At 39.3% G+C, this 15,633-nt stretch overlaps 1 protein-coding gene across 8 annotated transcripts in view; it reads left to right on the top strand.

Moving 5' to 3' along the window:
- CPVL (carboxypeptidase vitellogenic like) overlaps positions 1 to 15,633 on the top strand; it is a 142,539-nt gene that overhangs the window by 9,863 nt on the left and 117,043 nt on the right. For 4 of the 8 annotated variants that reach the window (XM_073899004.1, XM_073899005.1, XM_073899010.1 and 1 more), the window contains exons 1-2: positions 8,528 to 8,546; positions 8,917 to 9,105. In XM_073899004.1, coding sequence (XP_073755105.1) covers positions 8,928 to 9,105 — 178 coding nt within the window. In that variant the 5' untranslated portion in view covers positions 8,528 to 8,546; positions 8,917 to 8,927. Of the gene's footprint in view, positions 1 to 8,527; positions 8,547 to 8,916; positions 9,106 to 15,633 lie in introns of those variants that run through there. The other 4 variants (XM_073899006.1, XM_073899007.1, XM_073899008.1 and 1 more) reach the window with 1 other exon arrangement.

Raw genomic sequence — 15,633 nt, 5'->3', positions numbered from 1 at the left:
TTGATAAATACAGTACAGTACTGTAAATGTATTTTCTCTTCCTTATGATTTTCTTAATAATATTTTCTTTTCTCCAGCTTCCTTTATTTTTTTTTATTTTATTTTTTTTTTTTAAAGATTTTATTTATTTATTTGACAGAGAGAGAGACACAGCGAGAGAGGGAACACAAGCAGGGGGAGCGGGAGAGGGAGAAGCAGGCTTCCCGCGGAGCAGGGAGTCCAATGCGGGACTCGATCCCAGGACCCTGGGATCGTGACCTGAGCTGAAGGCAGACGCTTAACGACTGAGCCACCCAGGCGCCCTCCAGCTTCCTTTATTTTAAGAATACAGTTTATAATTCATGTAACATACAAAATATGTGTTACTTGATTATTGTTATTGGTAAGGCTTCTAGTCAACAGCAGGTAATTAGTCGTTAAATGTGGGGGGAGTCAAAAATTGTATCTGGATTTTCAGCTGTGCAGGGGGTCACACTCCTGACCTTCATGTTGTTAAAGGGTCAACTCTGTTTGTTTATTGAAGTGAGTGGATGGTCCAGTGCACTTGGAGTCTGCCCAGGCTCTGCTCCATCAACATGGGCCCCTGTTGACTACTTTGAAGACCAAGTGAAACAATGTGTGCGTAAGAGATGAGCAAAGTACTAGACTCATCTAAGGGAGTGTTACATGGCGGGTATTCTCTATAATCATAATCTCTGTTTTGGAGTCAGGGAGGAGTTTCTTGTCACCTCAGGGAGTAATAGAATTTCCCAGAACCATCCTCATGTAAAATATTCTCATCCATTGTGCCCAGTCTTACCCTTGTATTTGCCACACTGTGTTATCTTAATTTTTTATTTGAGAAATTTAGTCAAAGTAGATAGCAAAAAGGAGGCTGATTCTAAAAAGAATAGGACTAATTTACATCAGAAAAATGAAGAATTTCTCACTGGAATATAGTGCTTTTGCCATGAGTCCTAAAGGACAGGGCTTCATCCACCCCTAAAAAATCGTTTTCAAAACTGAAGGACGTACACTAGAAATCCATTATGAATGGATTTTCATCTGGGCATGTGATTTTCATTGTTTTGCAGATAAACATGTGCTTAAATCACTTGCAATTTTAGCACCTGTAAGTTTTGCAAATGCCAGGATAATCCAGTTTACCCAGAATTCTGCTTTTGTCAAAAGTTAACGTGGACGCAGATTTTCTCATGTGATGTCATTTATGCAGTGATATAATGTAAAATACATGGACTTTGGAATCATATAGATCTGGCTTCAAATTCCAGCTTTACTGTTTAATAATAGCTAAGTGGGGGCTCAAGAAAATTAACCCAGGACTTGAGAAATTGTTCAACCTGGGACTTAGTGTCCTTATCTGGATATGTCTTAGGTAAACCTCTGGATTCAGGGCCTTTCTAAGAATAGTGTCACAGTCAAATAAACACATGTTGCCCAGTAACAAATGATAGGCTATGAGATGTTCTGGAACCAGGAAGCCTGTTTAAGTTCATTTAATCCAAATTTTCCCAAACTTTTGTCCTTTTAAAATCTATTAATATCTTACTGAGCTAATATTTCACAGAAGATCCTGTGGGAAATCCTGGCTTAGAATAATGCCAGACATATCTCAGTAAGAAATCAATTTAACTTCTCTTTCCCATTTGATTGTTGATGGTTCAAATATTACCCACTCCATCCTCCATCCTCCATCCTGACTCCTTCCAGAGTTTTCCCAACGTCCAGTTGGATAGTGGTCCCACTCTCCATGTATTAGTTTCCTAGGGCTGCTATAAAAAGGACCACAAATGGGGTGGGGGGTTGCTTAAAACATCAGAATTTATTATCTCAAATAGAGGTCCAAGATCAGTGTGTTGGCAGGACCATGTTCCCTCTGAAACCTGCAAATGCGGAGAGGAAGCAGAGGATCCTTCCTTGACTCTTCTTGTTTCTGGTGTTTGCTGTAATCCGTGGCGATTCGTGGCTCTTAGATGGCACCGCTCCAGTGTCTGCCCCCACTGTCACATGGCCCTCTTCTCTGGCTTTGCATGGCACTCCCCTCTCTGTGTTTCTTTGCTAAACGCGAGTTACATTGCGTTAAAGTCTCATCCTCATCTACTATGACCTCATTCTGATTTAACTGATGACATCTGCAAGGACGCTATTTCCAAATAGGGTCACATTCTGAAGTACTGGGGGTTAGCACTTCAACATTTCTTTTGGGGGCACACAGTTCAATGCATAACAATCCATGAAGTTGCTCTGGGCAAAAGAAACTTAGGAGTCATTTTTGCTTCTTTTCCTTCCCTCCGCCATTATAGCTAGTCTATTAATAAGTACCAGTGGGCTTGCCTACAAAATGTAGCTCACACTTCTCTCCACTCCACTGCTACTCCCTGGCTCCAGCCTCTGCCATCTCTCCCGGAATATTACATCAGCCTCCTGATTGGCATCCGGGTTCCATCCTTAACTCCCATAGTCCACTTGCTAGATGGCAGCCTGAGTGATCATTTGCCATTTCACAATTCTGATTAGACCGTATTATTTCCTAATGCTAATGAAAATGAATACAGCTAACACTCCACATATTTTGGCCCTGACCACCCTCTGAACTCATCATGTGTCTGCCACTTTCGTCCTCATTCACTGTGTTCCTCTTGACCAAGAACAAACAAAACTTACTTGCACCTGAGGGCCTTTGCATTGTTTCCTCAAGGTGGGCTCTACCCAGAGGTGTTTCCAGACTGTTAAATGAAGTGTTAACCCAGCAGGAAAGGGCCCAGGATATACACATTCCTCCACCCTGTTTTGTTGAATAAATAAAGGCCACAGAGTGCATTACATAAAATTTTTGGATATCACACAAAAATAAGAAGCCTTTCATGATCAAAAATTGTTAGTCTGTGGGGGATGTCTGCGTGGCTCAGTCGGTTAAGCAACTGCTTTCGGCTCAAGTCATGATCCCAGGGCCCTGGGATCAAGCCCAACATAGGGCTTCTTGCTCCCTGCTGCTCCTCTCCCTCCCTCGCGCCCCTGGCTCATTCTCTCTCTCTCTCTCTCTCTCTCTCTTGCTTACCCTCTCTTTCTCAAATAAATAAAATCTTTAAAAAAAAAATTGTTGGTTTAGGAAATACTGGGCTAAAGTTTTAACAGACTGATCTACAGCAGAACTTTTTAGCAACATAATAACTTAATTCTGCAGGGATATAATATATCATATTTCCAAATTTACCTGAATAAGGAGGAGGGACTCTGGCCCACATTTTGGGAGATGCTGGTATTGCCTTTGTAGACTGATTAGGATTGGCCTTAACTCCTTGCTTTACCACTTATTAGTGGTGTGAACTTGGGCCCATAACTTAAATTCTCCGAGGATCAGTTTCTCATCCCTAAAGTGGGATCGTAATAATATCTGCCCCAGGAAGGTCAGAAATAAAGATATAAAGCAATTAGCACCTTTCCTTGTATATAGAGAATGTTCAGTGATTGGTAGCTATTACTGGTATTATTATGATGAGGCTTCATGTCTTTCTGTTTCAAAACTTATTAACATTTTGGGACATGTCTACTTTTTACTTCCCACCCCCATTCAGATTTTCCTTCTGGTTGGAGTGAGGCTTCGAGGTAAAGCTTCCTCCAACTGTGTCAGATAATATTACTCCTCCTCTTCCTGATTGTTTTCATCCTCTACCTGCCACGTAACTCAAGTTTATCTCCCTTTCCTATGGGTCCAAAAATACGATGGTAGAGGTGGGAATGCCTAAGTCATTACCAAGATTAGATGCCCCTGTCTGATGCCAGAGGGGTGGCCTGGGAAAAGGAGATAGGCATGTTCTCAGTGCCTCCTCAGCAGAAGGTTGCCCATCACCTCTCACCTTGTGTGTCTGGTACTATGTCTCTCCTGGGATGAGAGCGTGTCAGACACCAACTGGAGAAATTAAAATGATGTCTTGAGGAAAACGAGTAGTGGATCCCTCTAAATAAAGGCTTGTTTACTTAAAGTTTTGTTTATCCAAATAAACAAATAAACCACTTGTTTGCATGGAAATCTTTTAGCAAAAGAGCTAGAGTTGGTATTTATGGAGGGTTGCACAGTAGCTCTTTATGTTAGGATTCGGGTGCTTTGGATTTGCTTGATAATCTCCAGACATGTTTACATCTTTTTAAAGTAGAGGAACCACTTTCTTTTACCTTTCTTTCATTGCAGATTCCATGGAAATGTCTGTTACTCATTGGCCTGTTTTGTTTGTTTGTTTCTTTGGGGGAATGTTTTTTTTTTTATGTTGGGAGCTACTAAGGCCAGTTATATAGGGAAGGGGATCCAAATAGCTATTTTACTGCAGGTACAGCATTTCTTACATGAACAATTCCTATCCTTTGATTGGAATAATAATCTATAATATCAAATAGGCAAGTGGGAAGGAGAGAACAGAAGGCGGCTTGACAACGTCTGCTCTTTGTTTCTTTGTCCTCATTCTGGAGTTTTTGTTTTTGATTCTTTTTTCATTGGTAGACTGCACAGTTTCCAGTGGCCTTTTCGGGTTTCTTTTCTAGAAGGCTTGCAAATCTGACCGTGTTAATGGTTGCTTTCAGACACTAGGACAGCTTGGCAGGATTTTGCCCTTTTGTCTCTGCTGCTGATCATTTCAGTTGGAATTGGAGTGTGAGTTGATGGAAAGAAGTTTCCAGCTCATTTTTCAAATTAGGAACATGAGACCACGGTGTGTGGGTAAATGTTTAAAAACCAGCTCTCTGGGGGTGGGAGTCTTCGCTGATATCTGTGGTGTAGATACTCCCACCAGGGCTGATTTCAAGATACCAACAAGATGTTCCTGAATGCAGAGTTGGAAAGAAATGCACTGTAGCCAACCATTATGGAATCTGTCCACCACATACAAAAACCGTAACCCTGGAGTCATAGTAAAATGTAGTAAATAGCTATAAAGTGATGCGTTTTGAGTATTTATTACTTACGTTTTTAAAGAAAACTTATTAAATGTTTAGTTTAATTTTTAACAATGGCTTTGTTGAACAACAAGCTCTCAAAGCTCCTGGAAAGGTAACCACTGGTTTTAACACATCAACTGGGACCCAGAGAAGTCACGTCTCACTGAAGTGTCAATGAATGAATGAGTTGGCAGAACTGTTTCTAAAAACCAAGTTTCTCTAGGAAGATTGACTTATTAATATTTCTGCTTATTCATTTGTCATTTTTTTATTGCATGCTCTAATGATCTGTGAAAGGGGTTTAGGACTGTTACAGGCTGTTAATTATCTATTGAGACAATAACAGAATATCTGAATATAATTGTAATCAAGAATAAAAGTGTGGAAAGCAGATTCAATGTAGAACCATAAATAAATCCTGGCTTTGAGTCTTGGGCCTACTACTCAGCAGTGGTGTAACCTTATGTCACTTACATACTTCTCTGGCTCCAGTTTTAGTCTCCAAGATGAGAGGCCACATGAAAATCTAATATCTCATATCTGTCTAAAATATGATTCATTATTTAGACACATCAGTTCAACAAATATTTGCTGATACCAATTATGTACACATTTGTTATGGACTCGATTCCAGGTAGAATTAAATCCAATATAATAATAGTAATTATTATTATAACAGCACCTCACATTTACGCAGAGGCTTCTAATTTGTCAAAGAGAAAGTGTACTTTGAGTCTGGAGGTTCTATGGCTCTAGGAGACCAAGACAAATCCTCATAGAATGTTAGAGAAAGAAGAATGTATTCTAAAAGAACAAACAGAACCCTTATTCCTAGGAAACGCAAGAGGTCATAACCAGGTAGTAACAAGGAATAAGGAACGAGCATTTTTTTTTGCCATGTCTATCAGTTGCTTCACTTTATCTTAACAAAAGCAAAACCGAAAACTATTTTTTTCTAATTATAAGAGTAATTATTGTAGAAACTTTAGAAATTTTAAAGAAGTGTTAATTAAGGAAAAACTACCATATATCCAATATAATAGCCTGCTCTTCTTTACCTAATATTTTAGTATATTTTCCAAAATATTCTTGTTATTTTAATTGCTGTGTCTAATTCCATCTTTTTGGTGTACAACAATTTACTTATCTTAAATTGTTTACATTGTTGACAGTTTTTATTATTCTAAGGAACACTGGTAAATAGCTGTGTTTACAGAAAAACATTGTACTTTGGACATATGGTTTCCAACTGTAATATTTAAGGTTTAGTAAGACAATTTTAGTAAATCATACGCTTTTGACCTTTAGCTTGTTTAATTCTGCCGATGTTGCTTTGTATTTACTTAGATTTTATGTTTCCAAACATTAGGAGGAACAGTTTGCCTGAGTCCTTCAATATGAAATATTTGAATTGGAAATAGTATCAATGTTTTCATATTATTTCAAGTAGACATGATAAATTGTATGGTTAATTTTTTTTTCACTTTCTATGGGCAGTAGCTTCTAGTACAGGATTTTTTGTTTAGAAAGTACTCAATAAATGTTCAATACATTAAAAGATTCAGGCTAATTTGGGATAAGCAAAAACATTTGAGAAGAATTTAAGAAAAAAAAAACAACACTTCTCCATTCATGGTAATAGCTTTCATTTTCATGAGGAGAGATGACAGCCAAGCACAGTTCAGGAATTCTGATGGTTAAATGAGAATTATGAAATGATGTGTGTTGTTGCTTTAATTCACCGGCATGAGAAACCATGAGTCTAATAGTTATTTGATTAAATGTTAATGAGATCTACTAAATTGACCCAACTCTTACTTTTATGTATTAGATTTATGTCAGTTAAAACAAGATGAGTTTTACCTCTTTCCTTCTTTAACATCTTTGTGTCAACATCTGCTTACAAGGTAAGTGTTGTTACTACCCTGGTTATTTAAATATTAATGACTTCCATTAAAGGGAGCTGGAGGTTTGCAGCAGGAAGATGGAGAAATTAGATGGCCTGATTAGTTTCTTTCTGCCACCAGGAAAAAACAAAACCTCTTACTGGAAGAGCTTCTTCCAGTATTTTTTTAATTCCACAGATTTTTTTTTTCCTGAACCAATGAGAGAGTAAGATTCTTAATTTTAACGATTCCTTGAAAGTAGTTATGTTATTAAAACATCAGTGTAACAAGTTCATATAATTAAAAAAAAATATTTTATCAGCTCCATAGTGCTCACTAGTCTTGGGCTTCTTGGGACTAATTTCAGGTTTTAAATTCATTTTGTTCCTTATTGTAGTCACTAATAGTCAAAGCCATTTTTTAGCTGCAGATTGTATTTGGTTGGGCTTGTTTACATGAAATATGGGGAATTCTATTAAGTTAACCATGAAAGACTTGACAAGCATTGTATATTCGATCAAATTATAAATGTTTATCTTATTGGGGAAATGTGTCTAAAATTTGTTACAACCAGTATTTTCGTGTTATGCCAGCTTGGGTTATGATAAGCATGTGGTAATAGATTTTTACACATTTTGTGTTTTTAAGATGTTTTAATGGCATGGTATTTTAAAGCACTATTTTAAACAGTCCAAAGCAGGCATTATATTTGCATAATTGTATATTTCTTTTTACATCCAGAAACCTGAGTAAAGTATTTATTCATGTCACGTACTTTACTTAGACTTTAGAGCTAAGAATTTAGATCATGCTTAAATAGTAGTAGTGCAGAATAATAATAACACTGATGTCGGATCATAATACTTAGCATTAAGGATTAAGGTGAGTCAAGTGAGGCCCTTGCCCGGGGTAAAATTTAAGAGAGTGCCGAAAAACTCAATAATCATGATACATAGTATTTTAATGCGATGTTTGGGAAAAAATCAAAATTAATGCCAAAAAAAATCCATGATGAACAAAACATCAAAATTTTAGAAAAAGTTGCCAGCCAGCCCTGCCTGTACCCCTGACTCAACTCAACCTAGTCTTGGCCTTGACCGGGTTCTGCATGTCCTTGGATGAGACATTCCTTTGAGTGAAATTTTCCTTATCTAAAATTGGTGATAATCGTCTTTGATTTCCTGGTCGGGTTATTAAGATAGTCAGATCAGCTGAAAACACATGGGAAAGCCCATTGTAAATACAAATTACATGTTTATATACAAGTTTAGGGAAATCATCATATAATTTTAAGCCATTATTATTACCAGCTGAGATGAATACTCTAAGCAAACATCAGATTCGAAGGCCCTTAAAAAGCTGTGTTCATAAAGTTTGTGGTGTGGCTCTTGAGTTTATTTATCAGCTAGCTATAGGGGCAGGGACCTATAGATAGTTGTAGGACCTTCCTTTTCTTCCTTCTTTCTTTTTTGTTCTCGGATGCAAAATTTATGATTTGTAAGAGACAGAAGAGGTAAGTGGAAATCCATTTTGTTTATTTTAAATTTCTCTGCAAAGTGCCATGGACAAGTCTCACTTTTGCTCAAGCTGTTCTACCCCTCAGTGATGCCTCCCCCCTTTCTCCTGCCCATCTGGGCTCCACCCACGTTTACTCCCATCTGTGACCTTGGTAAGGCCTTCCTGGGTTCCCTCAGGCTGAGATGTGTTCTGAATCCTCCCTTCCTGTGGTAGGTAAGTGTCTCTACCACTCATCTGGTGATCAGTTACAGAGTCCTGTTGTCTTGAGGTTTTATCTAATCCTGCATTGAATTTGCTTTTCAGACCACAGTTTTAGAAATATGAATTGTTTTTCTAGTTAGATTATAAATGCTTGAATAGCGCCTCCTTCTCCCTTAGACTCATCACTTTGGGGTCAGCAGGGATTGGGTCTGTTTTATTCAGGTGGTATCCAAGGTGCTTATTAGCAAAGGGCTTTGACATACAATATACTTTTTTTTTTTTACAGTGTACCTATTTTTTGAATGAAATAAATGAATGTCTTGTATGTAAAAAGGCTGGGTAAATATTTATTCTTCGGATTCATTTGTTGTTTTCATTCTAGGACCAGAGAGAATGGTTGGTACCATGTGGAAGGCGACTGTTTTGGTGGCTGTATTCATGTTCAGCCCTGGTGGTGATGGGCTCTTTCCCTCCTTATACAAAAAAGCTCGGGTTTCTGTACCACGTAAGGGAGACGTAGGAGAGCCATTATTTCTTACTCCCTACATTGAAGCTGGGAGATTGGAAGAAGGTAAGTTTCATAAAATCAGAAAACCACTGGTATATTTTCAACAGGTTTTTTTTTTTTTTTTAAAGCAGTTATCTTACAGGATTCAAAATACATTCTGGTATTTTTACTCAGTTGTTTTATTTCAAATATTAATTGTTTGATGTCCTGTGTTATCCGAGTTTTAAGCTAAAATGAGAGCTTGCCAGGGACAGATTATCTAGAGGTGGAGCCCCTGCACTTCTGTTTATAAAACTAGCATAGTGCCTGTCCACAACTGGGCACTTAATAAAGAGAATACTAACCTTAGAACTTCATACATACCAGTTACTGGTTCCAAGGATTCTACATAAACTTAATGTAAGCATCTCCACAACCCAGGGAGATGTACCCACTTGACACACAAGAACACTAAAGCAGAAAAAGATTCAGTTACTTGCCAGAGTCACATGGACACCAGGTGGTAGATGCAGGATTGACACCCAGACAGCCTTACTCCTTAGTCTATGACCACAGGCACAGTGTTGGGCCCCTTTGCCTGGCAAGTTACCCGAACCTACCCAAACCTACCCAAACCTAGACCTCAGTTTCTTCATTAACAAGATGGGGATATAATCACTTAGTCAAGTTTCAGGGATGTTAAGACTCAGATGAGAAAATGCACATGAAGACTCTTTGTAACCTGTAAATTGCTCCCTAAATATTAGTGTTTGCAAGTGGCTTTTTATTTAGACATTGTGGGATTTTCTATTATTACTAATAGGAAAAAGGTATTACTTAGTATCATCAGAGACTAAAATTTATATGTCTCTGCTCTTAATGCTTCTTTATGTTTACGTAAATCACTGTGTAGACAAGTTACTTAATCCTTCCAGACATCAGTAGGCTCCTGAACTATAAAATAGTATATAGGCAGCTACTCTGAGGTGCTATTTGTAAAAGGAATCAGAGAAATGGGGTGGTGGCTGAAGGGTGCTATGGCATCAGGAAGGGTCTTTAAGAGGGTAAGAGACCATGTGTTTGCTGATAGAAATGATCCAGAAGAGGGGGGAGTTGATTGGGGTGGGGCAACTATTTCAGGAGTACTTGTTTTGTTTTGTTTTTTAAGATTTTATTTATTTATTTATCTGAGAGAGAGAGAGAGAGAGAGAGCGAGCGAGCAGGTGGAGGTGCAGAGGGAGAGGGACAAGCAGACTGTGCTGAGTGCAGAGCCCAACACAGGGCTCAATCCCATGACCCTGAGATCATGCATGACCTGAGCCGAAATCAAGAGTCAGACACTTAACCGACTGAACCACCCAGGTGCCCCAGGAGTACTTTCTTTAAGTAGATGATAGACATGGTGGCTGGCACATAGATGGGGGCGCTTGCTTTGAAGGACTGCAGTTTATCTCTAATCACAGGTGGGAAAACCGAGTTAATGGCTGTGAGGCTGGTAAATTGGTTGATGGCATGAGAATGTGTGGAAGTGATACTGGATATTTTAGGGAAATAATCATTTTAAAGATCAAAAATAAGTGTATGGACTCCATAAAGAAGTTTTAAAATAAAGCAACTTTTCTTCATTTGAAATATTCCCATAGCTAATAGGATAGCATCATTTTGTTTTGTTTTGTTTGCTTTAAAACCAACACATTCTTATATCTTAAGGGTGCATTTGAGTCCTGGTCACATGTCTTTTTCTGACATACATATTGACTCCGTGTCTCACTATCTCTTTTCTAAGAAAAGATGAAAAACATTGATAATGTAGTCAGTGTACATTAGTGTGCATTTGATGATGTAGTTAGAGAATGTAGTCAGTCCTTTTCTAAAAAAGATTCATTTTTTACTTGATGTGGAAAATGGTGCAGGCTCATATCCCTAGACAAATATGAAGAGGCAGAATATCATCCAAATCCACCAAAATGAATTGCATGCATTCATTTTGGCTTCTTTAATAAGTGGGTACTGATGACAGATTTTGTTCATTAAAAATAAATCGAAGCAAATCATTAAGTTTAGAGATGAAAAGGAATTCAGTACTCACAACCAACCCTACCAATCCATAGATGAGGAATTCAAGACTCCAATATCTTACATGACTTGCCCAAGGAAATGCAGGTAAGAATACCAGAGGTGCGTTTAGGACTCAAATTTTTTTTTTTTTATAAAGTATTTATTTATTTGACAGAGAGAGACACAGCGAGACAGGGAACACAAGCAGGGGGAGTGGGAGAGGGAGAGGCAGGCCTCCTGCCGAGGAAGAAGCCCGATGCGGGCTTGATCCCAGAACCCCGGGACCACGACCCAAGCCGAAGGCAGATGCCCAACAACTGAGCCACCCAGGCACTGCATAGGACTCAAATTTTCTGACTTCTTCTCTGTGATATGTCTGCTATAATTTATTTCCCTTTCTTTAAGACTCTTGTGCTCTTCTTTTTTTATAAGATTTTATTTATTTATTTGAGAGCGAGAGAGAGCACATGAGGGGTGGGGAGGGGCAGAGGGAGAGAGAGCTAAGCAGGGACCTGGATGTGGGACTCGATCCCAGGACCCCAGGATCATGACCTGAACCCAAGGCAGACACTTAACCGACTGAACCACCCAGGCGCCCCAAGACTCTTGTGCCCTTCTCATGTGACCAGGTGCACACACATGAAACAATTAAGGAATAAGGCAGTGAGTACTAAAAACATTAAAGTATTGCATTTGAGGTAGGCATGCTGGAAATTTTGAGAAGAAAACTATCCTATTGGTTGGTCCAGAAAACAATAATAGTGTAGTAGTCAAAATAGCAAATGGTTAATACTTAATAATTATATGCCCAGGACCAAGCATAGTTTCTTTTATTTTTTTTAAATATTTTATCCATCCATTTGACAGAAAGAGAAAGAGAGAGCAGAGAGCACAAGCAGGGGGAGCGGCAGGCAGAGGGAGAGGGAGAAGCAGGCTCCCCACTGAGCAGGGAGTCCAACTTGGGGCTCCATCCCAGGACCCTGGGATCACGACCTGAATGAAGGCAGATGCTTAACCGACTGGACCATCCAGGCTCCCCCCCTAGCATGATTTCTATATGTAATAGGTACTCAGTAAATACTTGTACAATTTAAGTTTTAAACCCAAGTATGTGCCAGACATGGGTGTTACCCACACCTTATCTTATTTAATCCTCAGAGCAGCCCTAGTGAAGAAGGCATACATATTGTTCCCATTTTACAGATGAGAAAACTGAGGCCCAGAAAAATTAAGTATCTTGGTCAGGGCCATTTACAGGTAATAAGTGACAGAGATGGAATTAAAACCTACGTCTGCTGACTCTAGAACCCGAGCTATGAGCCATGGCGCTGTGTGACTAGATCCAGACTGGAAGGCGCTGGGTGAGATTTGGGCAGATCAAGAAGGACATGTGTATACTGAGGAAAGCAGTTCCAACAGAGGCATTTGGTGAAAATGACCATGGTGGTGTGTCTGTATCATACATCTGGAAGAACCAAGTGAAAAGAATATGGAGAAGCCCATCCGAGAGATAGTCCACATCCTTCCCATTCCTGTATTTGTTGCCTACGAGCATTTCACCGTTGTGGTCATCAGTAGTAGCCGAGAAAGCTTCTGGGGGAGGTAGTTTTCATCTTCGGTCCTTCTGTGCCAAGTCTGATGGATCACCATCTGATGAGCGACAACATCCAAAATAGTAAATCCGATGTAAAGTCTCACTTTCTAAAGTTCTGTTACACAGTCAGAATTTTTGAATGGAATTTTAAGTGGCTGACCCAAAGTCTGGTACATCTGGGTATTCAAATGCAGCCCTGATAACATAATTAAGGATAATTTTATTCATCCGCTTTACTGAAAGTTCAGGAAACTCTGGACAGATGGTCAGTTCATTCTCCTAAGTTCCTTTTGTTTATTGAGTCTGTCAAAACCTTAGGAACGTGAGTCTTAGTATTGCAATGGAACATTCTTGAGATAAATAGTAATTCATAAAAAGACAAGGGAATTTTTTATTTTTTAATCTCCCAATTAGCTGGTTTAGTTTTGTGTAATTGTAATTGCATGTTTACTTTCTCTGCAGCTAGAGTAAACTCTTAAAACAAAATGAATAAAGGAGGCAAATTTTAAAATATTTACAGACACTGCCTTTTCACAAACTTCAAAGAATATTTTGATACTAGGTCTTTATTATTACTTACGGTCTGGCAGTGTCTTGTCTTGTACTGGAGTCTTTGTGAAGGTGATGTGCATCCTGATTAGCTGGTTCGAGTCCTTCTTTGGTCACACTCCAATCTTTTTCAAAGTGTTAATATCACGAACACTGGTGACCGCAGTAAATAATATGGAGGAAGTGAAATCACTTCAAAGAAAACCTTTTCCTTTATTTAACTGTTTTGAACATTTGTATTATGAGTCATGGTTCCAGGAAGTAAGAAACTCCTACATCTTGGGAGTTTATTTTCCACATTCCATTAATAGGTTCTAGAAGGATGAACCAAATATCTGAAAATATGAAGTATCATTTTAGTTGAAAGAACTTTTAATTATTTTACCGTGATTTCGTTAAAGGAAATTTAAAAATTGAAATGGGGTGAAACACTTTTTTGTGAGCCAGGGAAAAGTTCTTCTAAATTCTTAAGATCTCAGTAAGGCCTGCTTTCCTTGGAGGTTTTTGTAGAAATATGCTAATCCTAGTGCATTGTCAGTGTGATGGGTTTTAGTTTATTAATTCATTCATCCATTTGCTAATATTCATTAAAAGGTGTGTGTTGAATGTCTTTAAGTTCTTAAATCAGCATCCCCTTGGGTACAAAGATAAATAAGACAATTTCCCTGCTTTCCAGTAGCCCCTGATCTAGACGGGAAAGCAGGACATGTACCTGAGTAAGTAAAAGGTAGCAGACAAACATCTTTGGAACCCTCAGGAAAGGAGCGCTGAGAGAGCATCTGCGTCATTTCAGAGCAGGCCAGTGGGCCTTGTGCCGGGCTGGCCTCAGAGAGATAGACTGATTGGATCATCTCCCGTCTTCCATTCCCTTCCGCTCCTTTCTACTATAGATTTCCTTTTTCTCATTCTACTTCGACCTTTCTCATTTTTCTCTGTCTTCCTTCTCGAATCCTCTCCTGCTCACTTAGCTCTCTGCGAGTCACATCTCACTCATTCCCAACCCCTCCGTCTTCAGTTCTCTCGCCTCCTTTTTGGGGGTTCTCTGATCTGGAGAGGATTAATAGCTTGGAGGAAAATATGTCAAAAGTGTTTTAGGTACAAAATTCCAGTTAGAAGAGAAATTAAGTCCTGGGGATATGATAATATACAGCATGGTGATATAGTTAACAATACTGTATTGCATATTTGAAAGTCGATAAGAGAATAGATCTTAAAAGTTCTTGTTATAAGAAAAAGAATTGGAACTAGGTATGGTGATGGGTATTCACTAGACATTGTGGTGACCACTTCACAATATATACAAATATCGAATGGTTAGGTTATATATCTGAAACTAATATAATGTTACATATCCATTATATCTCAATTTTTAAATGGCAAAAGAAAGAAAGAAAGAGAAAAAGAAAAAGAAAAAATTTTGAAAGACCGCCCAGCCCTGGAGGGTGATTCTTCTTTGGTTTAATTGAGACCAAAGAAGGGTGGAGGAAAGCAAGGCTGCAGGGGGCAGCTGTATAGGCTGGGAGGAGGGCTGACGCATACCACCTTCCCCATACACTTCCCTTTTCCTTTTCTTAAAATGCTCCTCTCCCTTTCTTTTTTCTTTGCCTTTTTCTGGTGAGAAGACTAGGTCTCTTTGGGAAGAGCATGGGAAGAGCTAGAGAAGCTGGATTGAGTTATGCAATCTTCCCTGGGGGAACCGGACTAAGCCAGAAAAGCCAGAAAAAAGCAGTCTTCCAGACCGCAGGTGGGGTGGCCCTTGGGTTGGTGATAATCTTCTCTTTCCTTGCTGGCGCCCTCATTTTACGTGCAGCTTTCTTCATTTGATCCTCGAAGAAAGCCCAGGGTGGGGATGTGGGGGGGGACATCAGTGTCCACATTTTGCACAAAGAGAGACTCAGAGAGATAAAGCAACTTGTCAGGGAGCCTGGTCAGAATTGCAAACCGAGGTCTGCCTGATTCAGAAACCCATGTTCTTCCTGTTCTGCTAGCTTAGCAGGACCCTCTGGAAACTGCTGTTGAAACCCTGCCTTTGTCCTACCATCTCCTCTGCTCCCAGGTTCTCCTTGTTCCTAATGAGCAGGTGCATTTCACAGGTAACAATAGCTGTGCTCCCTACGAGCCAGCCTCTTTTCTAACGGTTGTGCATGTATGGACTCTTATTCTCATTGACCCATGAGGTCATCCACCTTCCAAGATGAGAAACTGAAGCACAGACAGGTGAAATGATGCCCAAAGGACCACAGGGCCAGTCAGTAGCAGCTCAAGGCTCAGCAAAGAATGAAGGAAAGGAAACAGTACTGTCCAGGTGAGAGTTTCCCTTCGAGGAGGCAGATTGATTTTTTAAAAGAGGAACTTGCAGCCCCAATGCCATAGTGTGCTGTTAAGTTTCACAAGCGACTCTGCGGGGGGGG

The sequence above is a fragment of the Callorhinus ursinus genome, unplaced genomic scaffold (assembly GCF_003265705.2).
Source record: "Callorhinus ursinus isolate GAN/ISIS: 27379988/994484 unplaced genomic scaffold, GSC_fseal_2.0 scaffold12, whole genome shotgun sequence".
NCBI lineage: Eukaryota > Metazoa > Chordata > Mammalia > Carnivora > Otariidae > Callorhinus > Callorhinus ursinus.
The sequence above is the reverse complement of the archived record's forward strand: the minus strand, read 5'-3'. Positions and strand labels throughout refer to the sequence as shown.